The sequence below is a fragment of the Fusarium oxysporum genome, chromosome I (genome assembly GCF_013085055.1).
Source record: "Fusarium oxysporum Fo47 chromosome I, complete sequence".
NCBI lineage: Eukaryota > Fungi > Ascomycota > Sordariomycetes > Hypocreales > Nectriaceae > Fusarium > Fusarium oxysporum.
Window position 1 is genome coordinate 3,117,983 of NC_072840.1, and position 27,899 is coordinate 3,145,881.

Consider the following 27,899-nt stretch of genomic DNA (forward strand, 5'->3'; position numbering starts at 1 on the left):
ATGCCATTTGTTAGATCAGTCGTCAGAAAGCTACACTCTTACCAGAATCATTTATTGATGAACCTTGGAGAGGAAAAAGAAAACAAACAGTGGCAATACGGTAGATGCAATAGCATATGCACAGAGGTATCAACATCAATCTACTAGGTATTCATTCACCAATTACGGTTAGATTTCAGAAAGCTTGAGCTGTAACAACCGGCTGATAGTGGAAGTCTGCATTTCAAGTGCATAAACCCAATAACGGAAGAATTAACCATCGGGCCCGTCCCGAGCCCCAGGTTCGACTTTCACAGGGTTCCAATGGCCTTTGTTGAGCACGGAACTTTCTTGTAAACGGCTCCTTGTCGTCATCGGGATGGAGTTCCAATGAAAGTCTGAAACTCGTAATTGTTGATGCCCATAGCAACGGGCCCAGTGCAGGCAAGCAAGAATTCCAATCAACCTGGAGGAGATTAGTATGTCCGATAAAGCCTGTGCTAGAGGTCTAGCCCTCTGAATCTGCAAACCCACGATCCGTTCTTGTACAATTGCACGTTGCCCGGGGATATGATACTGGCGTGCTGTCGGTTATCGACAATTGTGATATTAAAAGAGCTTCGCTGCTGTGCTAATGATGCCGATGCTATTGCTCCATATTCGATCCTCCCCTTGACCCCATCTATTTCTTCATCCCTGACATCTGACCGTGCAATTTGTCGTGTTGATAAACGCCTACTATACCAATTGTTCCAAGCTCAAGGAACGGGTGGTCAGATGTGTCCAGTCAACAGCCTCTTATTCGAGCTTTATTACTTGTAGGGCTTACTGGATGGTCTTGCAATTTGTACCTGTGTATTGCAGCTGCTTTCCCTGTCTTTGGCGTCTGTGATGCCGATCTTAATCCTCTTTTGTCCCAGGCCATAATAAGTATCTGGTAGCTCTTTGTCGACTCTAGATACATCTCAAACCGCCATCACGATAAACGAATACCTAGAAAACGTATCGACTCTCCCTCTACCTCCCTCCTGCTCCTGCTCCTGCTCTACCGATAAACCCTGACGACACGCGGCTTCTGGAAAACACGAAATCTTTCTTCAATCCTTGCTCTGTTTACGACCAGCAACTTAGCTTCTCCATCGCCGTTTAATCACCCCTGTCACGCGTTGGCCCTTCGTTGTCCAGTCGGTATCCGTGAGAATTGGAGAACTGGATGTGTAATTTTACCCTGGCTTTGCCCGTGCCTGTCCCGCCAACCACTGACTGAATCCAGGCATCAGGTCGCCCCATCGCCGTTGGAAACCCCCTGGAAATCATTCATCCATTGAATTTCCCCTTCCCGTCTTGTCGCCGTCAACTTTTTAATTAATTTAATTCCTCCCCCTCCTTACCTGGTCTCATCTTGTCTTGCTGTCCTGTCTTCTGTCTTTGCTACCCCTCGATTACTGTTTATATTCGATCCTCGCCTTTTCTGTTATTCGCTCTCTCAATCATTGTCCCTCAGCCGCAGCGCAACCCAGTCGCAGTTCCCGGGCTGATCCATTATCAAGCCCCAATTTCCAGGCCAAGCTATCCCCGAGATATCGTGTGGGACCTCATTTCTCGTGTTTGTGAATCTGTGTAAGTGCAGATCATTGTTCACAGACACAACGTCACTGTCAAAAGTCACGAGGTTGATCTCGCGAGGGTCGGTCGACTACTGTACTACTACGCATCGATAAATCAAGTTCAAGCTCTATCGCACTCTGCACGCTCTTTTGTTTAGCACGGTACCAGCATAGCATCCATAGCATGATGGCTGCCACCAACGATCAGACACCGTCATTTCGCTGCGACTCCCCGCCTCCAGACGCTCTTCCAACACCAGCTATCGGCGCATGCCCAGAGCTCTCTCGCTGCTTGTCGACGACATCCTCTTGGTCGCATGGCAGTAACGATGCCAATCCTCGGGATGCTCTGGGCATTGAGAAATTCAACCGTCATTCCACCGGAAGCCTCGACACTAGCACGCTGAAGAATCGCCATTCAGATATTTCGGCCATTTCTCGTCACTCCAGTTATAACTTTGACGGCAGGAGTCGCCGACGGGGATATATGCGGCCGCAAGGAACTGATTTTGCCGCCAGCGCCCGATCCCGCGAGAGTGTGATGAGCCTGGGCAGCATCGCGCATCTGCAGTACTATTTTGCTCGAACAGGCCTACTTGACGGCAAGGGTGGTCAACTGGCCAGGAAGAAGCAGCAGCGCGCCACCCTGGATCTCTCTTCCTTGGACACGAATGCCGAAGCTTTGCCCAAGATCGTGGGCTCGGATTTTGACTCGTCATACGCCTCTACCGACAGCAGCCCAGATTTCAGCTCCCAGGGCTTCGGCACCGACCTTGTTGAGTCTCCTATCGAGGAGCTGGATGATTACTATGAGGACAACTTCAGTGATCTTGGCGGTGATATGCTCCCACCGACTGTGAGTACGTATCACCACCGTGAAAAGGTGGTCCCTAAGCCACCTACCATTCTGGAGCTCAAGTCAGAACTCGAGCAAACGCTTGGCGACGCCAAGAAGGCACTGAATGAAGTTGAGGCGCGAAGAACCGGTACTTACGAGGCACCGTCCAGTGCCCCCGATTACCCCAACATGCCAGCGGAAAACACGCAAGGATGGTTTGAGCTGCAAGGAATGCATATTCTCGATGTTGTTACGCTGGCAATCCGCGCGGCAAAAATCTACTACACAGCACACGAACTGCCTGACCGTCTTGACTCTATTAAACCCGAGAAGCAAGTCAGGGCAGACCTGCTAGCTGTCATGGAAACATTAAGGCAGATGGCCACCCGAAATTTCAAAGAAGGCATGAGGCAAGAGGAGATCAAAACGATGAATGACTGGGTCGAGAGTGTCTTCGACATCTTGAAAAAGGAACAGGAGATCGAAGATGCGGAGAGGGCTGAACGGGTCGGCTGGACATGGCTCAAGGGCGACTGGTCTGGTCGCGAATTGGAGCGGGAACGGGCGTTTCTCATGTCCATGGACACGGCTTCTGAACCTTTACCAGAATGGAAGTCAATGTCGCCTGCAGATGCGAAGCCTACCCCTTTCCTCGAAGCCATGCAGAATGGTGTGCGACTGGTTAAGCTTCACAATGCCGTTGTGCACAAATCACGAAGGCGATTTGGTGCCATTGGAAGCTTTCACACCGATACCCAGAAGCCCTATCGCTGCGCTGATAACTTACGATACTGGGTCAAAGCTGCCGAACTGCGCTTCGAGGTCATGTTGAAAGTCGATGTGCTCGGAGTCCAGTACAACACATCTCCACAGGTCTGGGTTGATTTTGAGACCGCCATTCTCAAGTGGTCTCGCCATGTGCGCGAGGAGATCACTCGCGAGCTTGAGTTATAGCAAGCGAATCTTACACACTCTTTTTTGTTTCTGAAGTGACGAGGGACATGCCCAGCTCGATTCACTAATACCCTAATGATTGGACGTTGAGGACTACACAGGAGTTCACTTTGCTGGTTTTCACTTTTATTTTCTTTGTTATTCCTTCACTTTTTTTACCCTGGAAAGATCATCGGAAATTGCATATTGCGCAAAGAGCATACCGACCTCTTTTGTTCCACCGGCATGACGAAAGCACTTTGAAGCACGTTACTTTATATTCACCTTCTTAAACACCACCGGCTTGGAGAGCCCGGCAACGCCCTTTTCTTCTTAGACAGAACTCCCACTACATTCTAGCATATACCCATTGCATAGGCTTAACGCGGATGAAGACATGTTCAGCTTTAAGCTGTTAGACTGAATAAATAACGTAAATACACTATACTCATCACCTTGATTCTCCACTCTGGCATGTGAACTTGGATCAGAAAGGCTTACAGGGACTAGTCACGTCCGCAAATAAAGATTTTGATGAATTAATATATGTATGTATTTATTTTTTTTTCTTCTTATTTTTCTTCTTCTTCCTTTCTTTTTCCGCCTCTGAATAAATATATATATCGTACCTACTTTAGGTATTCGCGCCAACAGAGCCCAAATTAAAACCAGAAGCTAAAACTACCTTATCGTGAAACTGACCAAAAGCCATAGCAGCTACCAAACTCCATTACAAGTGTGGATATCATAACATATCATTTCCAACCTTTCCAATCCTTACTCAATATCGATCTTGTGGATCTCAGTCCACTCTTTCTCAGCCTTGGGCACAGTAATAGCCAAGACACCGTCCTCCATCTTGGCGGTGATGCCCAGACCGTCAACCTCGTCGCGCTCATCTGCTCCCGTGGGCGGCAGAGCTACGTTGCGTTCAAACATGCCGACCTTGCGCTCGCCAGAGCTGAGAGTGCTGAGGAAGGCTTCATCGCCAGGGCGGTGGACGACGCCTGCGATCTTAAGAAGGTTGCGGTCGGCATCCCAGTTCACACCAATATCCTCCTTCTTTGCGCCGGGGAGGGCGACGTGAATGACATATGACTTCTCGGTGTTGAAGATGTCGATAGGTGGGTTGAAGGAGGAGTCGGATGAGTCATTGGTGTCTTGTTCCTGGTTCTGGTTCTCTTGGAACTGCTCGCGCATGTTGCGAAAGAAAGGATGATTGCCCCATCCGCGGAAGAGGCCAGAAAGGTCAAAGGGGCCACCGTAGGGGGGAGGGGGAGGATGAGGGCCGTGATGAGGACCATGGTGAGAACCATGGTGAGGACCGTGGGGGAAGCCACCGCGGCCTCGACCTCGACCGCATCGAGGGCCTCCACGGCCACGGCCACGGCCTCGCCCAGCCCATTCAGGCCGAGCTCCGCACTGATTCTCTTCAGGAGCAACTTCTTCGGGGTCAGGGACGTTCATGGTCTCGTCAGACTCGTGACTTTCACTGCTGGTAGCTTGCTGAGTCTCGTTTGCCTGCTGGCGTTGCTCATTGCGGATTCGACTGTCGGGAGCACCTTCGCCAGAGAACCAAGGACCCCAGACGAAGCCGTCAGCCTCAGGGGGTGGAGGAGGTCCTCGTGGACCATGTCCATGCCCATGGGGATGAGGATGGTGAGGAGGGTGAGGGCCAGCTGGCGAACCAAAGGGGAAACCCGCCATGAAAGAGGGAAATGGAGTCTCAGTCTGGTGATCTACTCCCCGGCCAGTTGCTTGATTGGGGTCAAAGTGCTGAACAAAGTCCCAGAAGTTTGCATTGTTGAATGGGTTTGGTTGTCGACTCATTTTGTGTAATGTATACTTATCAAGTAAGGTTTATAGTAAATGATGATAGTGAGGAGAGGTCAAGAGTGTTTATAAATGTAGATGATGTAGAGTAAGCTGGTGGTAAATATCGTACCATGTCGACATAGCATGCGATTTATATAAAAAAATTCTCCATTGAGACGGGCTGCCAGATGGGGCATCTCATCCGCTAGGAGGCGAGATCTAGACACACATGCGTAACCCGCATCGTAACCTTGACTAGGCACAATACACACACGTACCAGACTTACATGAATTGGTCGAACCATTTGGATCAGCAGAGAAGGCAAATGCGTTTGATTCGGGACATTCTTGTTGCCGCGCGGCCACTCGCACACTCACATCTCCTTGAAATCGCCTCCAGAGAATAAGGTCTGGGGTTGCATGAGGGAGCATGATCGGTCCCGAGACCAATAAAACACTGGGGGCGGATAAATTGGGCCACACTCCGAGTTCGTTAACTCGGCGCCGGTTTGTGTTTTCGCACTATCGTAATATGCGAATGGCGACTTTTCGCAGACAATACTATCCGAGCTTATTCGAAGGCAAAAGCAACTCAAAGAATTAATTAGCGACGATTCGTTGGGAAGAAAATACGCGCTACCTAATTTCAGCCGACTGCTGAGTCATTCAGCAATCGTACACATCATCGCCACATCAGATTAGATCAATCAGTCTGCCAGCAGCCGCGTGGCCTCTAACTGATTGTCTACTGGGCTCTGAGATTAAGCTTGACATTAATAACAAGATTTGCTTGAGCACTTTGTCAAGCGCGCTGTGTGAGAGATAGTTTTCCTTTAAAAGACAAGTGAACCTGAGATTCAGTCTCAACACGCTCATCTCAGAGAGGTGTTCTCCGGAAACTTAGATTTTTATTTATTTAGCAAATATTCAAATTAGTAGACGGTTTCTAAATGCTCTTGTTCTTTTATTCTGCTTTATTTCCAAGATCTCCAAAGATTGGCACTTTGGGCCACAGCTGCTTGAGTTTGCCCACTTACACGGCTGGTCTACGTCACCTGTGCCGTCAACCATTTCGCACGCGTGGAAACACACGACTACCAGTGCTGATTCGACATTTTAACATGCTTGTCTGACTCATTGAAACTGAGCAATAACAATCTGTCTATGGCATAGACATCGTCGGGGGCCTTTAAACAGCCAGCAACCACTTTAGACCCTCAACAGTATCTCGCTCACGCTTCTGCGATATCTCAAGTTCTGGAAAGATGGCCCAAAACGCATGAGGCAGACCCGGGTAGATGTCAATCTTTGTAGGTACTCCCTCGTCCTTGTAGACTTGCTCAAGCACAATGCTGCAGTCTCTGACAGGGTCCATTCCACAGGCCTGGAAGTAAGTCTTGGGAAGGTTTGCATGACTGGGGAATGCAACCGGAAATGCGAGAGGGCTCTTTGGGTCAGGTCTATATTTCGCTGTGAAACTTGTCAGTACAGCCTAGGCATGGGAGAATTGCAGGCATACAGTGAACGAATTTCATCGACTCTGCGTTAAACACGGGGACCTTGGCATTTTGCTCGTAGCTGATGAAGTACTCCTTGTACTTTTCAGGGACCGTCTGATCATTCACGCCAGAAGTGATTGGAGCATAAACACCCGTTAGAGGGTGCAAGGTCTCGGCTTCTCTATAAAGATGGGAGATGGTCAGAGAGATGTCGGCGCCTGAGCTGGTACCACCAATGATGAAGCCTTTGGACGGGTTGATTCCAAGCTTGTCCACATTTTGAGATACCTGTCTGGTTTCAGCATTGCCACATTCGTCTCTTGAATGAAGGGTCACTCACCCAAATAGTAGCATCAAAGGCATCGTTGATAGCTTGGGGGAACACATGTTCGGGAGCATGGCGGTAATCAATATTCACAGCAATGCCTCCAAGCTTTGTGAACTCGGCACATAGTCCTGCTTCAGTGTCAAGATCACCTGTGATGAAGCCACCACCGTGAAAGACAACAAGCCCAGGAAGTCCGTCAGTCGGCACATCACCATCGGGCATGTATGATCTGGCGTCAACTTCAAAGCCATCTCTCAGAGGAAACTTGAAGTCTTTAGTCTGATATGAAAGTGCGGCCGCGTCAGATTTAGGTCGATACTGTTTCACCTGAGCCATCATTTCGCGAAAAGATTCCAGGTCAGTGTTCATATCCCATCCGTTAAGCATTGGGTTATGAGCTCTGATGATCTGAAGTTTGTGAATAACTTGTGATGTCTAAGAGTATTGGACAACTTACAGGCTCAAATTCTGGATGGACATTTCCGAGGGCACGAATTTCCTCAATGTTAAGCATGGTTAGGTTGCTGAATAGATAGAATGAAGACCGTATTTTTATGCCTGGCGAGTTTGCTCTGGGTCCGGAAGCCTTTGGCTTTATAGCTAGAACTGCAGCTGATGATCTGTTGAGAGGAAGGCTCAGTATTTCTCAAGATTCACATTAAGACAAAGCGATTTACGGCTCAGATTCACTGGGACTTGCGGCTGACCCACGCAATTGGGGGCTTGAGCAGAGCACAGGATGGATTCACGAGCCCGTGGTAAGCCAACAGAGGGAAGGGTCAGTAAAATGATTGGATACGGCTGCACCTTCAACCTTCAAGTTGCAGGATATCTCACTAGGCGAGTGAGAATATGCCCTTGTCGCCGGCGTAAATCCGTGAGGCCCGGAGAGCGGGTGGACCCGCGATGCCAGTCCCCGGAAGACACCGGCTCCAAATTACAGGGACCTATTCCCCAGATTGGTAATTTCGTAAACGTCAAGACCGATGTGTTAGAACCGCGATATCGAGCTGGATATGTTTGTACCCAAGTCCAAATCGGAACACTCATCGCAATGGATCTCTACCTCACTGCATTATTTGCGTGACTGGAAAGAAATGACGTCAGAAGAGAAGCGCGAAGTCCTCGCGACTCCACGTGAGCCATAAGCAATGATTGGTCAGCGGCCTAGGCAGAGCTTAGAAATCTGACTCCCTGGCACATTTCGCCATTGGAAACGAATGGCCGCATTCAGGTCAACTTAGCCGACGATCTATTTTCTTGACTTGTTAATTCACAACCACGAATTACAATTAGACACAATGGACGCAGCTCAAACAACAATCTGTATGTTATAGTCTCCCAAGCACTCAATTGGTCTTAAATTCACACTAACTTGGCTCTATAGCTTCGCCCGTGGGCGCCGCCGCAAATGTTGCGTCCCCTTCCACCACAGCTGCTAGCAAGCCCAAGGTGAGCTTCTCCTTGGTCAAAACGGCTCTCAATCACTATACTAACACCCCTTCAAGCCCTGCTGTGTGTGCAAGGACGAGAAGGCCAAGCGTGATGAGTGTATGCTCTTCTCTAACGCAAAAGATCCTGCCGCCGACTGCAAATCCCTAATCGACCAGTACCGATCATGCATGTCGGGATTTGGATACCAGGTGTAAAAGATTCATAACTTCACACGATGGAATGACTTCGGCCATAGAATATGGCCATGTATAACAGATACGATAAATGTAGAATAAAGGGCAATCCATGCATGTTCCCCTCCGGAGAATATCGTAAACATTGATGGTCAGCAGTGGCGTGATATGTCCTCTTAATTTGTAAGTGATGCACATTCCTGAAGACTTGTCCTTGATGGCCGCCGGGTCAATGTGAATAGCGAGAAGAACTCATAAAGGCTTGAGAGTTCGTTGATTGTGAGTGTCCGTCATAGGCTCATGCGCAGGTTCGTTTCCACTGGCCTGCCTCAAACCCCCAAGAATGAAATGTCCCAACAAGAAAACATGGCCGTGAGTTCCAGTCATTTAGTCTTCTTCACATCGTCTTCCCTGCCTCGAAGGCCTGTTTTCATCATGCTCTCAACCTCCTGGGTCTTGTTGATTAGCCGAGAAACGAGTGTTTCCATCTGCTGCTCAATGCCTTTCCTGCGCTCTACTGCTTCAATAATCCTGGTCACAGAAATGGCAACGGCGCGGACTCTACCAATCGTCAGTTGAATCCTTGAAATCATTCAAGGCTCTGCTAAAATGCATACTCTTTTGTTCGTCGATCTTGTTGGAACCTGGCGATGCTGGTGCGTAGCTTGTCCATCCCTGTAGCTGACTCTTGAACAATAGCATTCATACGCTCATCTCGCCCCTTCTTCAACTGCCATCGAAAGAGTCAGAGAAAATCCGATTATAGGTTAGAACGTTGTGAGTCTTACCTGTAAAAGGCGCCCCTGGGCTTTTGCAGCAAAATCGGGATTGTCGTCCTCATTGCTTGAATAATCGGATTTGTTGCTTGAAGCCATGGCTGAGATAAATCGCAGCTAAGTAAATGCACGAATCAATATCGTAAAGCTGAAATTCTTCGGTTGGACCAAAGGAGTTGCTGGAATTTTGTACGAACAAACCTTTCTTGGTACCTCAGGTACCTCGAGTCAACTTGTATCGCAAGGTAGCAGATGGAAGGAGCGAACTTGCCTTCCACTACCGATTCTCCAACATTAAGCACTGGTGAGTACCTTGCACATACAACACAATGAATGACAATGGAAGACCTCAATTAATCACCACGCATAAATTATGGGTTTCACCATACTCTATAAAATGCAATGCTTTTGGCAGATCCAGAACCCATTTTGGTATTTTCATACAACCCAAGGCAGATGCTGCTGGGGGATATCTCACTCTATCGGGTCAAAGCAATGTCGTCTATCCTCAGAATCATCTTGACTGTCTCAGCCGCCAGCTCGATCGCGCTTGTGCTAACAAGAAGAGGCTGCAACACATTCTCCTTGGAAATGTTGGTGTTGACTCCTCCGGACTTGATACTGACTCCTGCATTCTTCTCGCCCATCTCGTGTCGGTGTCGTAGCTCCGTCACCACCTTGATACTGTTGAGACCCGCGTTCTCGGCCAGTGTGGTGGGGATCACCTCAAGAGCATCCGCAAAGGCCTTCCAGCAGATGGCCTCGGTGCCTGTCAAGCTGCGCGCTTGCTTGGACAGCTGTGCAGCAATTTCAATCTCAGGGGCACCACCACCGGCGATGAGAGCCTTCTTCTTGACCAAGCATCGTACCACACAAAGAGCATCGTGCAGACTTCGCTCGGCCTCCTCAAGGATCAGAGAGTTGGCGCCTCGTACAACCACGGAAACGGTCTTGCCGACAGACTTGGTGCCGGTAACCTTGACCATGCGCGATCCAGAAGACTGAACTTCCTCAACCAGGTCCGCATAGCCCAGCTTATCCTCGGTGAAAGAATCAATATCAGCGATGGGTTTACAGCCAGTTGACTTGCAGATGAATTCGACCTCATCGCGCTCGATGTCCTTAACAGCAAGGATACCAAGCTTAGCCAGGAAGTGTAGCGATAGATCGTTGACAGCATCTCGCAAGATGGATTTCTGAATGAACAGAACGTTGCACTTCGCCTTCTTAATCTTCTTGGCCATGTTCAGGAGGTATAATCGCTCCTCCTTAACGATCTTGTCCATTTGTCGGTAGTCGTTGACCTGGATAGTATTCTCCATCTATAGATTGTAAGTAAAAAATATTCCTCATACGACAGAAATGGACATACATCAGGCTTGGGGGGGCTCAGCTGGAATTGGATGAGACCAATTCGAGCCTTCTCCATACGGGCCGGACCACCAGCGTTCTTGAGCACAGGCTGGGTAAGGACGAGACCATCAACAAGTTCACTATCTTCAATCGTTCCACCAACTCGCTTGACAATTCGAATGTTCTTAAGATCGACGTTATCGGCGGTCTTTAGGTCGATGGTCTTAGTCACTGAGTTCACCGCCATGGGTCCAAGCAAATTCGAATATTGGGAGACAATCTTGGACGACAGAGAGGTGTTGGCAGCTTGCAGTAACGAGGAAGTATCGCTCAGAGTGATTGGGAGGGACATATCGTGTAGGACCTCGACGGCAGCAGCGGCAGCTCGTTGGAAGGACTCGGAGATGACGGAAGGGTGGATGCCCTTGGAGAGAAGTCGGTCGGCAGCACCGAGAAGACTTCCGCAGATGACGACAACAGATGTTGTACCATCACCAGCTTCAACATCCTGGGCACCAGAAAGGTTGACAAGCATCTTTGCTGTGGGATGCATGACAGACATGCTCTTGAGCATAGTATTTCCATCGTTTGTGATAATGGTCTCGCCCTTTCCACCTCGAATCATCTTGTCCATTCCTCGGGGACCGAGAGAGGTTCGGATAGCGTCCGCGACAGCTGTTCAACCGTTAATATTTGAGAAGCTTGTTGTTGCACCAAAGGCGCCTTACCTCTAGCGGCGACAATGTTCGAGGAGCGCACCGCCATGGGCTTCTCCTTATCCTGTCTAAAGTCAGCGGGGTGAAGCTCAAAAGCCTGTCTGGAGCTCTTCATACTCGGAAAGTAGCATTGCTAGAGCCTCCCGCTGCAGGGGCTGGAGCTGCGACCGGGGCAGACATATTTTGATAATAATTTGGCGGTCCCTAGATCCTCAAAGTAAAGAAGTGATGTTGATGGCGGGGCTTTGTAGGAATACGACTGGACTTCTTGGAGATGTCCCACCCCCCCTAGGCTGCCCTACTCCGCCATGGAATTGTCAACCTAGAAATTTTGGATCGGGGGTAGAGATCATCCAGCTCCGAGAGGTTCCTTGAGCTAACTCTGAACGTCCTAGCGTGCTTTTGGCTCCAGCGGCACTATTACATAGGTCCGTGCTCCAAGCTCGCTCAAGGCAACTCACAGATTACGGAAGGCATTCGGTGACACACTCCAACCCCAAACAATCACGACCACAGCAGCAACGATTCGACTCTCTTTGATCATAGATTATCCACCAGTACCTTCGTAATTAAAGAACTCTCATATCAAACCCCCGCAACACTATTATACGATTGGAGAGCTGCGGTCCTCATCATGGTCAGTCTCATTGCAGGCATACAAGCTTAGTTGTGTCCTATCCCATACTGACAGCCAGCAACAGCCTTCCGCAACCGGCTCCAACTGGGAAAAGTACCAGAAGAACTTTGCCGACGATGAGATAGAGGAGAAGAAGATTACACCTCTAACAGACGAGTGCGAATGTCCTTCTAGAAATGAGAGTGCGATTAGTCCGCTAACACCAGCGCCAGGGATATTCAGGTTCTCAAGACGTACGGTGCCGCGCCTTATGGTACATCTATCAAGAAGCTCGAGAAGCAGATCAAGGAGAAGCAACAAAGTGTCGATGAGAAGATCGGCGTCAAGGTTGGGCGGGAATCCTGCGGATGTATGACAGACTTCTAACATCAATAGGAATCCGACACAGGACTCGCGCCCCCCCATCTATGGGATGTCGCCGCCGACCGTCAGCGAATGTCTGAAGAGCAACCTTTCCAGGTGGCACGTTGCACGAAAATCATAGCTGACGAGAAGGGCGATGAGGCCAAGAGCAAATATGTGATCAACGTCAAGCAAATCGCAAAATTCGTTGTCCAGCTTGGAGAGCGCGTCAGTCCTACCGACATCGAAGAAGGTATGCGCGTGGGTGTCGACAGGAACAAGTACCAAATTATGCTTCCCCTACCGCCCAAAATCGATGCGAGCGTTACGATGATGACGGTGGAGGAGAAGCCCGATGTCACCTACGGCGATGTTGGTGGTTGTAAGGAGCAGGTTGAGAAGCTACGGGAAGTTGTTGAAATGCCTCTACTGTCTCCTGAGCGCTTCGTCAACCTCGGTATTGATCCTCCCAAGGGGGCTCTGCTCTACGGTCCTCCTGGTACCGGAAAGACCCTCTGTGCCCGAGCTGTTGCCAACCGAACAGACGCCACCTTCATCCGAGTTATTGGTAGTGAGCTGGTTCAGAAATATGTCGGCGAGGGCGCAAGGATGGTTCGAGAGCTGTTCGAGATGGCCCGTACAAAGAAGGCATGCATCATTTTCTTCGACGAGATCGACGCCATCGGTGGTGCTCGATTTGACGATGGTGCTGGTGGAGACAACGAGGTTCAGCGAACTATGCTGGAGCTTATTACGCAGCTTGACGGTTTCGACGCTCGTGGAAACATCAAGGTCATGTTCGCCACCAACAGGCCCTCTACATTGGATCCTGCCCTCATGCGACCCGGTCGTATCGATCGAAAGATCGAGTTCTCACTGCCCGATCTTGAGGGCCGTGCTAACATTTTGCGCATCCACGCTAAATCCATGTCGGTTGAGCGGGACATCCGGTGGGAGCTCATCTCTCGTCTCTGCCCCAATGCAACGGGTGCTGAGCTGCGTAGTGTTTGCACTGAGGCCGGCATGTATGCCATTCGCGCAAGGAGAAAGGTTGCATCCGAGAAGGACTTCCTCAGTGCAGTTGACAAAGTCATCAAGGGTAACCTTAAGTTCAACTCGACGGCGACGTATATGCAGTACAACTAGACATACTCACCATAAGGCAAGGTGTATTTTAATGCGGTGTATGAATACAGGGCAATTGGATGGCGGGAATATAGACGTCACAATGGAAAAATTGCTTCTATGAACATGCCCAATAGTGAATTACATTAATGACTTTGTTTGTGATGCTCCCGATGCCATATTGATATCTGCAGAATCTATCTACTGTGAAATTACTCCCGTGGTTCATTTGCAATCCGAAAGCCACAAAACAAGACCATCAAGGTCCTGAAAACCCGAAACACCGTTCCCGTGATATGCCCATAAACGCTAACGTGCAATATGAGTCCATTTCCGTACCATCCAAAAAAGCAGATCCATCGCTCAAAATACCCTGCAGAACTACCTTACCTAAGGCAGATGTGTGCGCCCAGCTTAAGCCCGAGAAAACCATCATTATTCGTCCACAAATTCCCATAATGCCATGCATGTTCCGACTCATGAGCCTTCCATCCGGGAGAAGCAACCCAAGCATGCGACGTCTCCTTCTGCTCCACGCTCAATACTGCACCGACTGCACACAACAGCCCGGTGTCCAACAGCGTTCCATCCCTTGTCCGCTTGCCGTGTTCCGTTCTTCGTATCGTTCTGTTCTTGTTGCTGTCTGTCATCAACATCATCCATATGGAACGACCTTGAAAGTACTTCTTGCTCCGAGACACCAGAGCCACCGTCCAGGTTCCAACCATGGCATTCTCTGATACAAATGAAGCAAGTGCGCTCGCCACATCCCTGACAATCTGCAAAGGAGTCGAGATCAGATTTCTTGGTTGGTTTGCGGTGGCAGATGTTACAGGGAACAAGGAGAGCGCCTGTCACTCGAGATTTGGCAAAGGCGGGCTGCACCGGCAGCATCTTAAGTTGCGATGAGCGCCGTCGGCGGTGGGGCGTATTGAAAGAGAAACTGGAAGCGTTGAGACCGTCTGTAACGTGAATATCGTCGCCGGTAATACGGGTTCGCTTCGAAACTGGAAGGACCTTTCGTAAGGCTAACTCCGGCCGTTGGTCAAGGATATAATAGTCCTTGGCTTCCTCTGAAGGGTATAGAGACAATCTGGGCTGCTCATTGTCATCGCTCCATCGTCGCTTACGTCCTGCGTGGGCGTCTTCTCCAACGAAGGGCATTGTGGCGTGGTCCTTGCCAGTACTTGTGAGGCACGCACGGCGAGGCAAAATTGAGTATGGCAGCGAAACTAGTGTAGTCAAGATTCGACACGGAACAAAACGCTATTGAAGTATCCCAGCGGCGCTAAAAGGAAGGCGAATAAGACAGCAATCGAGTATGAGGGCGTGGAGGTGAGAGGAGGAGGTTGAGAACCAAATAGGATTGAAGGGGAGTGGTTAAGAGGAGCAACAGTGACTGGTCAACTAAGGTACCTAAAGAAGGCACCTGCTGTAACCTAGTGAAAAGTGGTTCCTGTTTGGATAATGGAGTGGAGGTTGAATGTTACTAGCTGATTATCGTCCAATGACATGGGAGGAGGCCTGCACCAACCTCAGACGTAAAGTGAACAAACCACTGGAACCATTCACGCATTTTACGGTTTGATATGGATGGCAGCATATTGGATTTTCATCTCCACGGCTTGTCATAAATGCTTGCCAAGTTGAAGCATAGAATCTAGTAAGGCTACAATCAAGGATAGCCTAGGTACTTATGTAATAGCTATATATCTCAAGCCAATAACACAAACTTAAAGTCCCTCGCTGAGAGGCATTTCAAGGTATCCTGATGAGCCCGAGACAAGACCTTCCAGATATCACTCGTCATTTGTTGTGTATTGATAACAATATATTAGTCGGTTGTCTTGATAGAATCAGTTCTGCATGAAAAGTATGAGACATAAGTCTGGGGGTGGGGTTGAAAGGTGACATAGTAAACTTAACCAAGGCTTTTGATGAGAATCCAATGAACTCGGGTTATTCAGATCAGGACATGAGAATCATATCAAGCATTAAAGTTGGCCAAAGTGGCAGCCATGAGTACAGAAAGCTTTCACATTTTTACCACCAATCACCCCTGCATATTTCCCAGTGTAGTTTGTCGAATAAGGTATTGAAAACGATTCATCTGATTTACACTCTAACATCCACCTTTCCTTCCACGACCAGGCTTCTTTTCTACCCGCCACCGCCGACAAAGGAGCTGCTCTAGGGGCGACTAGTATACAAATGAGACTTTGAGATGTTGCCCCTTTAGCGGCGGACCTTGACCTCCTTAGGGGGGTCGTAGGCGATCTTTCTAGACTTCAACCAAGCCCACTTGTATCGCTTCACCCAGACACTGACGGCCCACAGAGAGGCAGAGACGACAAGGACCTTCATACCCATTCGCTTTCGGTCGTCCATCTCGGGCTCGGCAGCCCAGTTGAGGAACTCGACAACATCCTTGGCCATCTGAGAGGTGGTGGCGGGAGTACCATCCTCGTACTCGACGAGACCGTCGTAAAGGACACGAGCCATGGCGATACCGGTACCGGGGAAGTAAGGGTTGAAGTTCATGCCGGGAGCGACCTGAACACCAGCAGGGGGCTCTTCAGGGTAGCCGGTGAGCAAGCTGAAGATGTAGTCACAGCCACCGTGACGGGCCTTGATGATAAGAGACAGATCCGGGGGAAGAGCACCATTGTTGGCAAATCGAGCAGCCTCCTCGTTCTTGTAAGGAGGAAGCATGTAATCGGCCAGCTTTCCGGGACGCATCTGGATCTCGCCCTGCTCATCGGGCTCACCGGGGTACTCGTTCTCCTCAGCAAGGGCCTTGGCCTCGTCAACGGTCAAGACGGAACCAACGAGAGTTCGGTAGGGGATTCGGCTGAGGGAGTGGCAGGACTGGCAGACCTCCTGATAAACCTGGAAACCACGGCGGAGACTACGAGGGGGTCAGTAATTCGGCACGGCGTATTCAACAGGATCGGTGGCATCTTACGCCTGGTGGTCGAAGGTCTTGAACCACTTGTTGTGAACCCAAGGGTACTTGGTAGCGTGAAGTCTATATGGGCACTGTTAGCAATTGGTGATGCAATAACAGTGCGGATCATCGATAGCCAGCATTTATGCCTCATCACCCAAATTGAGATGATGCAGAAACACAACAATCAAGAACCGAAAGCATCACGTACCCCTCTTCAGCGGGAGTCATAGCAAAGGCGACAGGTCCATAAAGGTGATAGTACCAGGCCATGGAGCCGAGGGCGAGGGTAGTCGAGGCGGCGGCAGCCAGGTTCAATCGGGTGGCAGAGGCATCGCTGGCGGCGCTGGAGCTCGAGGAAGCGGCACGCTGGGAAGAAAATGGGGTCAGCAATCGTGTACATGCAATTGAGGCGCATTCTGTTGCGATTGGCGTGGTTGCGGCGTGTCGAGGTTCGTGGTTATGATCTCTCGGCAAACGGGAAGCTCGCTGGCAGAGGTGGTAGGATCGTGCCATACCTTGGTGACAGCAGAAGGGCCGTTCCGGAGGCCATTGAAGGTGCGCGTCGAGCGCAAACACGACCTGGCAAGCATTGTGGGCGAGCTATACCGTCGCTGGTGCGATCGAATATGAGACGGCGAGATGGGGAGGTCGTTCTCGGAGTCGGAGGACAAAAGGGCTCAAGCAGAGATCATTAGCAGCATCAGACAAAATCCTATCGAGCGTTCCAATAAGCCGGCTCTGATTGGATGCGGGTCGGATCAATGTCACGTGTTTGACCACTCTCGCCTTGCTCGGCTGAGCGGCCAGGTGACTTCCGATGAGTGAGTGTTCCAAATTTTTCCGACTTCCGGGTTGAAGTCGGGTTCTTTTTGGTCCATGGATACTAACAACCTACTAGATATTGGCGTAGGACAGTAGAAACAGTCATATGTAATAAGAGTTAGTTCTTACAGGTACGACTATTGTAACTACGAGACCCTACGGAAGCGAGTCATGACCATTTGTATGATGTTTCAATTAATCAAGCCATCTTCAAATGATCGAATGAGATGAGTGATACCTATGTATTCCTGTCTGTTCGTAGTCACTCACACTCGCTCATTGACGAGCCGCTCCGAGCAACCTAGCTCTGCTGCCCATGGCAATGGGAAATTACATAAAAAAGTCAGGAAATGCTCTAAGCCTGATCAAGAAGCCTAACTACTGCCTAATTCTGTCTGCTGCCCCACCCCCACCTTGACTCGATACATCTTCACACCAAACAGCGGCGACATTCTTTTGATTTTATTAAACCGACTTTTCCTTTTAGACTTGGTCGTCACCATCTTTGCTGTTTAATTCTGAGCGAATTCCTCTTTTCTCGATTTACTATAGAATGGCTTCTTCCGATAAGATCTTTTCCCTCGAGGGAAAGGGCCTCAAGCTCGACACTGCTGAGGATCTCGAGCCTCATATTGCCCCTCTTCGATCCGCAGACGTCGAAGAAGTTCGTATTTTGGGTAACACTCTGGGTGTTGGCGCCTGTAAGCTTCTTGGTGAGGTTCTTGCGACCAAGAAGAACCTGAGAGTACGTCAAACATCACCTTTCCCTGGCTGCTATAACTTGCCAACACATTTCTCTCCAGGTCGCAAACTTCGCCGATATCTTCACCGGCCGACTCCTGAGCGAGATCCCTGACGCTATATCTTCGCTGCTCACCTCCGTCCTCAACCTTCCCAAGCTCAACACTATCAACTTGAACGACAATGCCTTTGGTTTGAATGTCCAAGCGCCTCTCGTGGCCTTCTTAGCCGCCCACGTGCCACTGCAGCACCTTTACCTGAACAACAACGGCATGGGCCCTCACGCTGGTATACTCATCGCTGATGCGCTCTCCGAGCTTCACTCCAAGAAGGAGGCTGCGCGAAAGGAAGGAAAGGAAGTTCCCGATCTCGAGACTGTTATTTGCGGCCGAAACCGATTGGAGAATGGAAGTATGACGGCGTGGGCAAAGGCCTACAAGCTGCACAACAAGATCAAAGTGATCAAGATGGTCCAGAACGGTATTCGACAAGAAGGTATCTCCCACCTTCTCGCCGAAGGTCTCAGCCACGCTTCCAAACTCGAGGTCCTCGACCTGCAGGACAACACTTTCACCGTCACTGGGGCCCGAGCTCTGTCAAAGGTTGTTGCCAACTGGACCTCACTCCAGGAGTTGGGAGTTGGTGACTCCCTGCTTGGTGCCAAGGGTGGTGTCCTCGTGGCAGCTGCTCTGGCTAAGGGCAAGAATGCTAAACTCGAGACCCTGCGCCTGCAATATAACGAAATCACCTCCAAGGGTATCAAGGCCTTCGCCACTGCTGCCAAGGATGGTCTTCCTGCTTTGAAGCGAATTGAAATCAATGGCAACATTCTCACAGAGGACGACGAGTCGATTCCCGTCCTTCAGGAGCTTCTCGAGGAGCGCAAGGAGAAGTTCGGTGGTGATATCGTCAACGAGGATGATTGGGGTGTTGACGAGCTGGAGGACCTCGAGGAGCCAGATAGTGACGCGGAGGAAGAGGAAGAGGAGGAAGAGGAGATCGAGCCTGAGGACCGAGCCGAGAAGTTGATCAAGGAGGCCGAGGAGGCTCAAGAGGAACCTGTTATTCCTGTCAAGGACAAGGAGGTGGATGAGTTGGCAAAGAAGCTCGAGAAGACTGGAATTTAAACATAGATATAGATGAACTGCATGATGATAACCATTCACTTCACAAGGCGTGAATGGAATTTGATACCCCTTTTACAATGACCTGGACAATCAGCAATAAAGATATGGACGTGACTTGTTACGCATAAACCATGAGTTTTAGGAAGTCGAAAAATGCTGTTTTTATCAAAAAGCTTTTTTATTGATTCTAGATGGATACATAGTGGGTGAGAGCCTGGCTTAGATATACTGCTAGGAAGCATATATTAAATATCACGGTCCGGGAGCACATTGAGTGAGTTGCAGCCCCGAAAGGCAGGTGTTGAAAAGGACGACGTACCTGTGGCGAACAAAACTGCTGCCCTTGCACATACTCTCTCTAGGTAGAACTAAGTGTTAGCATACACAGCAAGTACTTGACGAGGGCGATACTGGAGGAGGGAGCAAAATGATTTGCAAAAAATGAAAGTTCCACCAACGCCACCCTATCCACTCCCCTTTGGAAGCCAGTTTCTCATGATAAACTCATCCAGCAACCTGATAACCATACTAAGCAACAAAACCCAAACAATGACTAACAGCCCATGGCTCTATCAACAAATCCCTTTCCTGTACGCACATTGGCGTATAACTTGTCCACCTTATATGATATCCCATCTCCCTCCCGAGCTTCTATGTAGATTGACCGTTGAACATCTGGTCATACTATTCTGCTGCTCGGTTTGGACAGACGATGTTTATTTACATAACATCCATAGTGTCCACCTCCGGTGCTCGGAATCCTTGGTAAGCACCGTACTGAGTTGCCATCTCCAGCAACTGCTGTTCACGAGCGTAGTCCGGACCCATGTAGACAGGGTCTGTAGCGTGTGAGTAGAGACCGTAGGTGCTCCTGGGCTGGCTGTCCCGGGCCTCTCTTTCACGCTCTCTTCGCATCAGCTCCTCGTACCCAGAAGTCATGTATGGTTCGACCTCAGGCTCTGAGTTGCGAACCCACCTACCATCAACTGCCTGAACTTGGGTACCATCCAGACTCATGACTTGTTGCTGCTGGTTCAGTCGTTCGTAACGCAAGCGGGCAAGTTGCTCCTCATGTTCCACAGTAGTGCTACTCCAGGCGAGAGCTGGGATATCGCCGCCGTTTCCGGGAGGGCAAATATTCCAAAGTTCAATAAGTCTCTCTTGCTGAGAGGGTTCGGCAACTTTGAACAGCTGGAGTTGTGAAGGCGTCAGAGTAGCTGGATTAACACCATGGTGTTGCAGTATAGCTTCAACCCTGGGTCCTTGCGTCTGGGGTGGCTCTGAAGCACGACGAGGGACGTCTTGGTGTTGAGCTGCTTGAGCTATGTGTGCAGAGTGGGTGTAGTGGACTGAAGTATAGATGATGGGCTCAGCATGATCGGCCTTGGGTTCTTGTTGCTGTGCAGGGGCAGGCTCGGGAATTGGGTTGAAGCTGAGGTTACGGGCCAGGAGAGCAGCAAGCTCATCCTGTTGCATGGCGGACGGAGAAAATGACATGGTTGGTTCTATTGTTTCTGAGAGTTGTTAGCAGTTGATGCATAATATTGAGCTCAAGGGTAGTTGCTGAGTACCAACTGTGGTGCGGTTATATGTATCAGCAGGAAGAGCACGAGAAGTTGTTGCTTTATGGTTTGATATCAGAATATAGAGACGATAACTGTAGCTCTTGGGGTCGTCTGCCTATTTCAATTCGATGCCTTTTGAGAAATCCTGGTTGAGATAGCAACGAATTCGAAATGAAGCGATATACGGAGGTGTTTCGGGGTCATGCGCAATGCAGATGAAGAAAGGAACAGGAGGATACCCTTGTTCTTTGTTATATTTGGAAGCTAAGCTAAGCTTTTTGACAAGCAGTCAAAGGAAAGCAGACAAGGTCAATATAGAAAGAAAGAGAGATATGTATAACAAAAGGTTGAGTCAAGAAAGAGAGGTTTGTCTCTTGTTCTTTGGCTCAAAAGACCCTTGATTAGGCCTTGACTTTGAGGGGCTTGTCTAAGAGCGGTGGACCGTTGGGTCGAGTTGCAGGGACCGCACGGGGAAGGGAAGTGAGTTGTGAGTGGGGAGACAAGAACGCCTGAGACGATCTTTTGGAGGTTCTTTATGCAGTTTTCAAGTGAGATAATGAGACTTTGGAAGCGCAGAGGCGCTCTATGATGTTTCTTTAGGTCGAAATCAAGGCGAGCGTTGTTAATGTGAAGAATCAAGAGTGAAGCGCGGGGGATATTTCTATACAAAGAAAATACATGGAGGGGTAGGCACCTATGAAACGTGGGACAGTTCAATGGGACACACACCTGCCAATTCATTTACTCAGGCACCCTTCTCAGGTCATGACGCAGTAAAGACACAACTAACAGAGGCACATGATGGGTTTTATGACAACATCCACTTCCATTCACCACCAGCACTAAACTTAATGCTTTTTTGGTGCATTATTTGTGTATTGATCTTCGCTCCCAGGCAATATTGCTCTCAGATGTCTATACTATATCGAGGTACCGATACTTCATTCACTGGCCTCATTCACGCCTTCACAGAAGGATTTACACTCTTCCAACTCCAAGAGCTTCAAACCCTGGTCTTATTGACCTTGTGCGACCCAATAAGCCTGTGCCACAAGGCGACCATAACACACTAATTGCTGTCCTATGCTCTAGCTTAACGCCGAGATGGTCGTCTGTTGCATTCCATTTCCGAATCATCTCCTTTGACGTGGTTTACTCAGTTTCGCCACGTTCTCAATCATTCTGGGCCGTGCATGTCATTCTGTGAATCAAAATACAGGCAGCATGAGATGGAAATCTCAGGATCATTCACTGCCCTAACCAGCTCCCCTTAGGCTCCAACACACATGAGACTCACCGCCAGCAACAAAACAGTCATGCCTAGGTACCTAAGGTTTTATAGTGGTATTTTGTGGTCCTCAACTGTTGACGCTATGAGCTCTTACCTGCCTTGGCAAGAGACATGCGAACTTGACGGCGTGCTTGACTTGGGTCTCGATGTTAGCCTGGTCTCACTTTCTACTTTAGTCTTTCAAAGCGTCAAAGTTGCGGGGGACAGAAACGATATGAGGTATTAAAAAGTATCCACGAGTGGTGTATATGGCTGGCTATTAGAGGAATCTCGTGAAAGAAATATCATGCTATAATAAAGTATCATGTTATGTCGATTCAGTCCACTGGTCCACTGCATGCGATCCATGGATGTTTGATGTGCAGTTCTAGACCCCAAATCCATGAAGGTCTCCTCCTGCAGGGGAGATCGATTTACACGGGAAGAGCTAGAGGGATCCGCCACTCCCGCTTTCACAGCCACGTGTGTGCCACTCCTCTCAAGGCTGAGCTGGAATGTGGCGTGCGAAGCGTGGCGCTTAGTTGTGGCACATACATTTTACACCTCAGGCATCAATTCTCTAGCCTTGCATGTACCTACCTACCTCAACTGCAACACGCAGCTCCAGGCTGCCTAGGTGAAGGAAGCTCCAAGTCAACGCCGTCGCAAACATCTCGACAACACAGTTCCCCTCCACGTCACCAATTCTCACCCCATCTTCTCTTGCCTTTCGGATCACGCTACTTCACTTGATCAGAAAATTCAGACATCATGGTAAGCTAACCTCTACACTCGCTCAATCCTGATTGTCGTCATCGAGGGACAGCTTCAAGTGCTGACCTAGCTTGTCTTTCACGCTATAGACATCGATAGGCACGGGTTACGATTTGCTCAACTCCATCTTCTCCCCTGATGGACGCAACTTTCAGGTCGAATACGCAGTCAAGGCAGTAGAGAATGGCGGTACCTCGATCGGTATTCGAGCTAAGGATGGTGTTGTCCTAGCTATCGAGAAGGTCGTTTCATCCAAGCTCCTAAAACCCGGTGCCAACAAGCGCATTGCAACTATCGATAGCCACGTCGGAGCTGTACGTTGACCTACCTGCAATGGCTAGCATGAGCTCGTACTAATCTCACCAGGTATCTTCTGGTATGGTTCCTGATGGACGTCACTTCGTTGATCGCGCTCGCGACGAGGCCCAGAGCTGGCGACAGAACTTCAAGACCCCCATCCCCACATCCGATCTTGCCAGCCGCATGGGTGGCTACCTTCAGGCCTACACCATGTACGGATCAGTTCGACCATTTGGCATTACCGCCATCGTGGGCGGCTACGACACTCCCGAGGAGACCCCCGTCGATGGAGAGGTTGGCTCAGGACCCAAGGTTGGCGCTGGTGGCAAGATCGAGGGCAAGCACGGCGGTCCTTTCCTTTACATGATCGAGCCCAGCGGTATGTACTGGGGTTACTACGGAGCGGCTACAGGCAAGGGTCGACAGGCTGCCAAGGCTGAGTTGGAGAAGCTTGACCTACCCGCTGGTAACATTACTCTGGAGGAAGCTGTGAAGCAGGCTGCGCGCATCATCTACATTGCGCAGAAGGATAACAAGGATAAGGATTTTGAGCTGGAGATGACCTGGATCAGTGGGCCTGACGGCCCTACCAAGGGACGACATGTTGAGGTGCCAAAGGAGCTACGAGAAGAGGCTGAGCGATTAGCAAAGGCTGAGGACGAGGATGATGATGACGACGACGACAACGAAGATGAGGATGCAAAGGATGATAAGATGGAGGACTAGACGAGTTGTGTCAAGAAAAATCAAGGCACCTGTACTATCACGATGACGAGCTCTTAGAATTTAATGGTTCATCTGCAGGCATTCGAATTACTCCCAGGGTGACTGGTTTCGATTCATCCTATCTGTCTGGGGGAATTATGTCTATTAGGGTATCAGTTCCGAACTTGCTGCATTGCATTTCGGTACCAGTTTTGCCAGTCACCAATGAAGGACGACTGCAACTTCACCTCACCAGAGAAGCAGCTCGCTTGTGTCTTGCTATACACAGCAAGAATATCCTCCATTTTGCTCTTGTCCGCAGCGACGAGGGCCGACACAACGATTAGACTCGCCGTACTGGCCGCTTTTGCGTATGCATGCGAGTCATCCTGACCGGCAGCCTTATGAATCTCGCGCAATAAGTCTAGCATGTCATCAGGTTCAAGAATCTGGACCTCTTGGCGGTTACTGCGGGCCTTCTTCAGGCCCTTTTGGTAGTTAGAAATAATCTTGCTCGCACGGGCAGCAAGGGGTTTTGTGCTGGTTGTGCGCATCAGATCGAGTAGGGGTAAGAGAAGAGTAAACGAAAGAGGGCTGCGAGACTCATTGCGAACGTAGATGTCGATAAAATCAAGAATCCGGTTCTTGAAATTGAGGACTGACTGCTTGGCCTCCTTCTTTTGCTTCTTGGAGTCGTTCGAGCGGTCTTGAATGCGTGGCTTGATAGCTGCTGCGAGCTGCTCGTCGATTGCAAACATTTCAGAGTCAGACATATCACCCTCGGAGTCTGATGACTCGGCATTGACGTCCTTGTCGAGTCGATGGCTGTTGAGGATCTTCTCGAGTTCATTGTCCAAGTCCTCAGGTCTGTCGAATTCGCCTTTGCTTTTTTCTCCATCTTCGTCCTCGTCGTCTTCTTCGTCTTCTCCGCTTTCATCGTTCGTCTCCTTAATATCAATGAACTCGACATCAGAATCAATCTCGATATCCGAGTTATCCTCCTCATCAGCATCTGTTCCTTCTTCGTCCTCATCCTCGTCGACCTCCATCTCATCCTCCCCGGTGCTGAACAATTCCTTCTGGCCTTTGGTATTCTCGCCAGATGTGAGGGGACCGGTCAAGAGCTCCAAACCTGCAGCTGAGATCTGTGGTGTGAAGGCACCAAATACTTGCTGCGTAACTTGTCTCATGAGAGATGAAGGCCGTACAACCATTGACAGCAAGATCTCAAGGATAATCTCCGATGTGCCGGCCTCGCTCTCTGCGGACTTGCCCTTTTCAAGGCGGTCGGAACATTGGGCAAGGTCGTTGAGAACCTCCATAGCATCTGGGTCCTCGTTGTAGAGTCGGAAGATAGACACGGCGTGCAACATCGCGATACTCTGAAAAAGATTTTTCTCACTGTCGTCTCCCGCCTTGCGCCTGAGTAGCTTTTGCATCCTCGACAACGCCTCCTGGACAGCTGTCTTGATCTCTTCGGTCATTGCTACCGAGTTGGGATCAATGGATGACACAGCAAGACATAGTGAGCCGTAATCCTCTGTTCTTCGGCTGACCTTGGCGAATGACGACTCAAGACGAGTTCGGCAGAGCTCTCGAACACCTTCTGTGAGCGTATCTACCGGTATGTTCTTGGGTTGAGAGTATGCCAGCTGAGAGAGTTCTTGTAGGGCAGCTGAGAATACAGTCTGTTGAAACTCTCCCGATGTAGGCGAGGCCGAAGCATTGAGAATTTTTGAAAGATAGTCCACGTAAACTCGGAGTGTTGATGAAGCCTTCTTTGTGTCTTGTTTAGCAATCGTGCTGAGGGGGGTTCGGATGATCTTCAGTATCTCTTCGCCAGTCTCTCCTGATATATTCTGCAAGATTTGGTCGACAGTTTTGGTATTTGTTCTTTGGTCAAAGTTATAAGCTCCGTTCTCGCCTAGTAGACCCTTGAGAATGGGAACAAGTGTCGCCGGATGCGCCGAGGTCGTTGCCTCAATTGCTTTGAGGGCCTTGTTCGCTGCTCGGTGAAGATATCTATCCTCTTTGGAAGCTTGATTCATGAGGCAGAGGGTGAGATTCTTGCTGAAGAGAACCTCGATATGGGCAGGAAGTTCAAACAGGCCCTCGAGCATCTTTCGAAATACCATGAATCCCCTGAATTTCTGGCCTTCTGTGGCACGTTTAGAGAAAAGGGAGTCTAGCAAATGTCAGTGACGATTATTTCAAGGGTTTCATGAAACTCACCATCTACTACACGAGTCCAGAACTGCTTAAAATCCTCAAGTCCAGCTTCTCGCTTCTCGAGAAAGTGTTCCAAGAGGATACTCCACACGTAGTGCAATTGAGGAGACCAGCCTGGGAAATTAATCTGCTGGCCAGGCTCTGACTGATCAGCAAAAGAATCCTTGAAACTTTCTCGCAGAATTGCAGCGAGATCGCCAAAAGTGTTCTTGTGGAGAGGCACCGGCCAAGGCTTGATCCTGAGACCAGGGAATCGAGTCTGGGCAGCGATCCAGATTGCTACTCCTTCGGGTGTCTTGGCCAAATTGGCCTCAGCGACCTTCTCCAGTGTAGTCTCAGCTTGCTTCTTGTTCAGCTGCTCGATGGACTGGACGATAACCCAACCGCATTGTGGTCGAAGCCACACCTTCCTGCTTGAAAGGTCTAGAATGAGATCAAGGACCGCGTTCCATCGGGATATGTCGCTGAACAGAATCCCAGATCTAACGAAAGCGAAAATTCCGAAAAGCCGCCCGAAAACGAAGTCCCTCTCCTCCTGCCCAGGGAGATTGCCGATGGCTTGTGTATTCTCAATCAATATTTCCAGGATCTTCTCAAAGGTGAGTCCCTGATATCTCGACTCGGCAAGGTTTTTCTCTCCGAAGAGTTGTCCGAGCACTTCTGTGAGTACGAGGCTGAAACCAAGGCGCGAGGCATTGCGACCACTTGCAAGTCCACGGAATAGGCGACGATCTAGGTGCCGTTGCAGTACAGTCTCGGAAACGCCCTCTGCAAGCAAGCTGGGAACGATACAATCGGCGGCCTCGATTCGCTCGTCGGGATCCTCACTCCCTAGTAGATCATAAAGCCCAGCCTCTCGTTTCCGCTCGTCGCCAATTGGCGCCTCGACGAAGGGTGATTTATCGAATGCTGGCTTCGAGCTTGGTCTGACGGATTCGTTGTCGCTCTTTGTGCGCTTGGGGGCTTTCTGTGCGCCATTTGTGCCTTCTTTGGCTCCGCGCTTCCTTTTGCTGCCCATGATTTGCCGCGCGTGGGATTTGGAGATTTGTTGCTAGATTCCTTACCTATCGCGATCCTGTTGGCGATACCTGGGCAAGAAAAATTACAGGACTTGACAGTTCTGCCAGGTGCGACCGCCAAAAAGTCCCCGCGACCCCACGTTAATAGTGTCAGATTTGATAAAGATTATGATAATCTTAGGAAATTTCATAAGAACTTTACCCTCAGCCTTGTTCTTATTATACTAAATTTATTATCAATCTTCTATCGTACTACTAAATTTATATAGTTTTTCTTCTTTTTTTTTTTTTTCCTTTTTTAGATGTTTTTGAAGTCGTAGGTAAAATACTTGAGTATCGGGCGCCAATACTTTTCCGCTGACTGTTCCGTCGAGGCAACATTGTGTCTACAGCATAACCGAAGACATAGTACGTATAAAGGGTGCAATAGACTGATATAGAGAAAAGGAGAAGCAAGAGTCCTTGGGTCAATTGTGAGCTGGAACAGATCTCGTAGAATTTCATTATCAGAGTGAACAAGTAAGTGGTATAACAAAATAAAGTGATATAACAAAATGATGTGAGTTTTCATCAATTATAGTACACGTATATGGAAAATCAATGACATATCTCTTATGTATTCATAAGAGATATGTCAATAATCAGTTTATGTTCCGTAACTGCGGTTATGTTTGGAAAGACTCTAATATCATCCGTGGATAGGAGCTTGGAACACTCAGATAGACTCAAGTATATAAACGTTTTATGAAGAAAAGTATACTCCTATTGTGGCTTCTTGGAAAGCTCTGCTGTACAATTTCCGCTATTCGGACATTTGCTGT

At 49.3% G+C, this 27,899-nt stretch overlaps 13 protein-coding genes across 13 annotated transcripts; 5 read left to right on the plus strand and 8 right to left on the minus strand.

Annotated features, from left to right (window-relative positions):
• Positions 1 to 1,644: 1,644 nt before the first annotated feature.
• FOBCDRAFT_4456 (uncharacterized protein) lies at positions 1,645 to 3,534 on the plus strand. The gene has a single exon (XM_031182027.3). The coding sequence runs from the start codon at positions 1,771 to 1,773 to the stop codon at positions 3,376 to 3,378; it is 1,608 nt and encodes a 535-aa protein (XP_031042795.3). The 5' UTR covers positions 1,645 to 1,770; the 3' UTR covers positions 3,379 to 3,534.
• A 340-nt stretch (positions 3,535 to 3,874) lies between these two features.
• Positions 3,875 to 5,337, minus strand: FOBCDRAFT_314077 (HSP20-like chaperone). The gene has a single exon (XM_031182028.3). The coding sequence runs from the start codon at positions 5,185 to 5,187 to the stop codon at positions 4,135 to 4,137; it is 1,053 nt and encodes a 350-aa protein (XP_031042796.1). The 5' UTR covers positions 5,188 to 5,337; the 3' UTR covers positions 3,875 to 4,134.
• Positions 5,338 to 6,133: 796 nt separating this feature from the next.
• FOBCDRAFT_211690 (Alpha/Beta hydrolase protein) lies at positions 6,134 to 7,894 on the minus strand. Its single transcript, XM_031182029.3, has 4 exons — positions 7,457 to 7,894; positions 7,012 to 7,407; positions 6,692 to 6,959; positions 6,134 to 6,642 (listed from the first exon to the last, which is right to left on the minus strand). The coding sequence occupies exons 1-4, from the start codon at positions 7,511 to 7,513 to the stop codon at positions 6,362 to 6,364; spliced, it is 1,002 nt and encodes a 333-aa protein (XP_031042797.2). The 5' UTR covers positions 7,514 to 7,894; the 3' UTR covers positions 6,134 to 6,361.
• Positions 7,895 to 8,200: 306 nt separating this feature from the next.
• Positions 8,201 to 8,850, plus strand: FOBCDRAFT_211694 (cytochrome C oxidase copper chaperone-domain-containing protein). Its single transcript, XM_031182031.3, has 3 exons — positions 8,201 to 8,325; positions 8,387 to 8,451; positions 8,508 to 8,850. The coding sequence occupies exons 1-3, from the start codon at positions 8,301 to 8,303 to the stop codon at positions 8,646 to 8,648; spliced, it is 231 nt and encodes a 76-aa protein (XP_031042799.1). The 5' UTR covers positions 8,201 to 8,300; the 3' UTR covers positions 8,649 to 8,850.
• On the minus strand, positions 8,851 to 9,514 carry FOBCDRAFT_255610 (uncharacterized protein). Its single transcript, XM_059611170.1, has 3 exons — positions 9,416 to 9,514; positions 9,245 to 9,357; positions 8,851 to 9,188 (listed from the first exon to the last, which is right to left on the minus strand). The coding sequence occupies exons 1-3, from the start codon at positions 9,500 to 9,502 to the stop codon at positions 9,011 to 9,013; spliced, it is 378 nt and encodes a 125-aa protein (XP_059466581.1). The 5' UTR covers positions 9,503 to 9,514; the 3' UTR covers positions 8,851 to 9,010.
• Positions 9,515 to 9,733: 219 nt separating this feature from the next.
• Positions 9,734 to 11,753, minus strand: FOBCDRAFT_211697 (chaperonin Cpn60/TCP-1 family). Its single transcript, XM_031182033.3, has 4 exons — positions 11,590 to 11,753; positions 11,485 to 11,536; positions 10,776 to 11,431; positions 9,734 to 10,725 (listed from the first exon to the last, which is right to left on the minus strand). The coding sequence occupies exons 1-4, from the start codon at positions 11,650 to 11,652 to the stop codon at positions 9,883 to 9,885; spliced, it is 1,614 nt and encodes a 537-aa protein (XP_031042801.3). The 5' UTR covers positions 11,653 to 11,753; the 3' UTR covers positions 9,734 to 9,882.
• A 154-nt stretch (positions 11,754 to 11,907) lies between these two features.
• On the plus strand, positions 11,908 to 13,704 carry FOBCDRAFT_211698 (P-loop containing nucleoside triphosphate hydrolase protein). Its single transcript, XM_031182034.3, has 4 exons — positions 11,908 to 12,109; positions 12,174 to 12,265; positions 12,322 to 12,436; positions 12,485 to 13,704. The coding sequence occupies exons 1-4, from the start codon at positions 12,107 to 12,109 to the stop codon at positions 13,595 to 13,597; spliced, it is 1,323 nt and encodes a 440-aa protein (XP_031042802.3). The 5' UTR covers positions 11,908 to 12,106; the 3' UTR covers positions 13,598 to 13,704.
• Positions 13,705 to 14,988, minus strand: FOBCDRAFT_211700 (uncharacterized protein). Its single transcript, XM_031182036.3, has one exon. It carries the CDS (start codon positions 14,738 to 14,740, stop codon positions 14,054 to 14,056), a length of 687 nt encoding a protein of 228 aa, XP_031042804.1. The 5' UTR covers positions 14,741 to 14,988; the 3' UTR covers positions 13,705 to 14,053.
• Positions 14,989 to 15,470: 482 nt separating this feature from the next.
• On the minus strand, positions 15,471 to 17,286 carry FOBCDRAFT_211702 (cytochrome C1 family-domain-containing protein). Its single transcript, XM_031182038.3, has 4 exons — positions 17,042 to 17,286; positions 16,735 to 16,892; positions 16,542 to 16,604; positions 15,471 to 16,484 (listed from the first exon to the last, which is right to left on the minus strand). Exons 1-4 carry the CDS (start codon positions 17,114 to 17,116, stop codon positions 15,812 to 15,814), a joined length of 969 nt encoding a protein of 322 aa, XP_031042806.1. The 5' UTR covers positions 17,117 to 17,286; the 3' UTR covers positions 15,471 to 15,811.
• A 458-nt stretch (positions 17,287 to 17,744) lies between these two features.
• Positions 17,745 to 19,297, plus strand: FOBCDRAFT_211705 (GTPase-activating protein RNA1). The gene is made up of 2 exons (XM_031182039.3): positions 17,745 to 18,093; positions 18,152 to 19,297. Exons 1-2 carry the CDS (start codon positions 17,902 to 17,904, stop codon positions 19,214 to 19,216), a joined length of 1,257 nt encoding a protein of 418 aa, XP_031042807.1. The 5' UTR covers positions 17,745 to 17,901; the 3' UTR covers positions 19,217 to 19,297.
• Positions 19,298 to 19,641: 344 nt separating this feature from the next.
• Positions 19,642 to 20,930, minus strand: FOBCDRAFT_4495 (uncharacterized protein). Its single transcript, XM_031182040.3, has 2 exons — positions 20,788 to 20,930; positions 19,642 to 20,730 (listed from the first exon to the last, which is right to left on the minus strand). Exon 2 carries the CDS (start codon positions 20,711 to 20,713, stop codon positions 19,937 to 19,939), a length of 777 nt encoding a protein of 258 aa, XP_031042808.1. The 5' UTR covers positions 20,714 to 20,730; positions 20,788 to 20,930; the 3' UTR covers positions 19,642 to 19,936.
• Positions 20,931 to 22,675: 1,745 nt separating this feature from the next.
• Positions 22,676 to 23,931, plus strand: FOBCDRAFT_211709 (nucleophile aminohydrolase). The gene is made up of 3 exons (XM_031182042.3): positions 22,676 to 22,825; positions 22,915 to 23,139; positions 23,192 to 23,931. Exons 1-3 carry the CDS (start codon positions 22,823 to 22,825, stop codon positions 23,849 to 23,851), a joined length of 888 nt encoding a protein of 295 aa, XP_031042810.2. The 5' UTR covers positions 22,676 to 22,822; the 3' UTR covers positions 23,852 to 23,931.
• Positions 23,932 to 27,226, minus strand: FOBCDRAFT_152001 (DNA-directed DNA polymerase). Its single transcript, XM_031182043.3, has 2 exons — positions 26,063 to 27,226; positions 23,932 to 26,015 (listed from the first exon to the last, which is right to left on the minus strand). The coding sequence occupies exons 1-2, from the start codon at positions 27,075 to 27,077 to the stop codon at positions 24,004 to 24,006; spliced, it is 3,027 nt and encodes a 1,008-aa protein (XP_031042811.2). The 5' UTR covers positions 27,078 to 27,226; the 3' UTR covers positions 23,932 to 24,003.
• Between the last annotated feature and the right edge of the window lie 673 nt (positions 27,227 to 27,899).

Excerpts from the sequence above, each read along its gene's own strand:
- FOBCDRAFT_314077 (XM_031182028.3), bottom strand. The coding sequence starts at position 5,187 with ATGAGTCGACAACCAAACCCATTCAACAATGCAAACTTCTGGGACTTT.
- FOBCDRAFT_4456 (XM_031182027.3), top strand. The coding sequence starts at position 1,771 with ATGATGGCTGCCACCAACGATCAGACACCGTCATTTCGCTGCGACTCC.
- FOBCDRAFT_211697 (XM_031182033.3), bottom strand. The coding sequence starts at position 11,652 with ATGTCTGCCCCGGTCGCAGCTCCAGCCCCTGCAGCGGGAGGCTCTAGC. Across the intron at positions 11,537-11,589 it reads CTAGCAATGCTACTTTCCGA|GATAAGGAGAAGCCCATGGC; the intron begins GTATGAAGAGCT and ends GACTTTAGACAG. Across the intron at positions 10,726-10,775 it reads TGAGCCCCCCCAAGCCTGAT|ATGGAGAATACTATCCAGGT; the intron begins GTATGTCCATTT and ends TACAATCTATAG.
- FOBCDRAFT_211709 (XM_031182042.3), top strand. Across the intron at positions 23,140-23,191 it reads TCGATAGCCACGTCGGAGCT|GTATCTTCTGGTATGGTTCC; the intron begins GTACGTTGACCT and ends TAATCTCACCAG.
- FOBCDRAFT_255610 (XM_059611170.1), bottom strand. The coding sequence starts at position 9,502 with ATGGCTTCAAGCAACAAATCCGATTATTCAAGCAATGAGGACGACAAT. Across the intron at positions 9,358-9,415 it reads CCCAGGGGCGCCTTTTACAG|TTGAAGAAGGGGCGAGATGA; the intron begins GTAAGACTCACA and ends TTTCGATGGCAG. Across the intron at positions 9,189-9,244 it reads CAAGATCGACGAACAAAAGA|AGTCCGCGCCGTTGCCATTT; the intron begins GTATGCATTTTA and ends GACGATTGGTAG.
- FOBCDRAFT_211705 (XM_031182039.3), top strand. The coding sequence starts at position 17,902 with ATGGCTTCTTCCGATAAGATCTTTTCCCTCGAGGGAAAGGGCCTCAAG. Across the intron at positions 18,094-18,151 it reads CGACCAAGAAGAACCTGAGA|GTCGCAAACTTCGCCGATAT; the intron begins GTACGTCAAACA and ends ATTTCTCTCCAG.
- FOBCDRAFT_211698 (XM_031182034.3), top strand. Across the intron at positions 12,266-12,321 it reads ATTACACCTCTAACAGACGA|GGATATTCAGGTTCTCAAGA; the intron begins GTGCGAATGTCC and ends CACCAGCGCCAG. Across the intron at positions 12,437-12,484 it reads ATGAGAAGATCGGCGTCAAG|GAATCCGACACAGGACTCGC; the intron begins GTTGGGCGGGAA and ends TAACATCAATAG.
- FOBCDRAFT_211702 (XM_031182038.3), bottom strand. The coding sequence starts at position 17,116 with ATGCTTGCCAGGTCGTGTTTGCGCTCGACGCGCACCTTCAATGGCCTC. Across the intron at positions 16,605-16,734 it reads ATGACTCCCGCTGAAGAGGG|ACTTCACGCTACCAAGTACC; the intron begins GTACGTGATGCT and ends GTGCCCATATAG. Across the intron at positions 16,485-16,541 it reads AAGACCTTCGACCACCAGGC|TCTCCGCCGTGGTTTCCAGG; the intron begins GTAAGATGCCAC and ends ACCCCCTCGTAG.
- FOBCDRAFT_211700 (XM_031182036.3), bottom strand. The coding sequence starts at position 14,740 with ATGCCCTTCGTTGGAGAAGACGCCCACGCAGGACGTAAGCGACGATGG.
- FOBCDRAFT_152001 (XM_031182043.3), bottom strand. The coding sequence starts at position 27,077 with ATGGGCAGCAAAAGGAAGCGCGGAGCCAAAGAAGGCACAAATGGCGCA. Across the intron at positions 26,016-26,062 it reads CTGGACTCGTGTAGTAGATG|ACTCCCTTTTCTCTAAACGT; the intron begins GTGAGTTTCATG and ends GACATTTGCTAG.
- FOBCDRAFT_211694 (XM_031182031.3), top strand. The coding sequence starts at position 8,301 with ATGGACGCAGCTCAAACAACAATCT. Across the intron at positions 8,326-8,386 it reads CGCAGCTCAAACAACAATCT|CTTCGCCCGTGGGCGCCGCC; the intron begins GTATGTTATAGT and ends TTGGCTCTATAG. Across the intron at positions 8,452-8,507 it reads CAGCTGCTAGCAAGCCCAAG|CCCTGCTGTGTGTGCAAGGA; the intron begins GTGAGCTTCTCC and ends CACCCCTTCAAG.
- FOBCDRAFT_4495 (XM_031182040.3), bottom strand. The coding sequence starts at position 20,713 with ATGTCATTTTCTCCGTCCGCCATGCAACAGGATGAGCTTGCTGCTCTC.
- FOBCDRAFT_211690 (XM_031182029.3), bottom strand. The coding sequence starts at position 7,513 with ATGCTTAACATTGAGGAAATTCGTGCCCTCGGAAATGTCCATCCAGAA. Across the intron at positions 6,960-7,011 it reads CCTTTGATGCTACTATTTGG|GTATCTCAAAATGTGGACAA; the intron begins GTGAGTGACCCT and ends GAAACCAGACAG. Across the intron at positions 6,643-6,691 it reads GTCGATGAAATTCGTTCACT|CGAAATATAGACCTGACCCA; the intron begins GTATGCCTGCAA and ends CAAGTTTCACAG.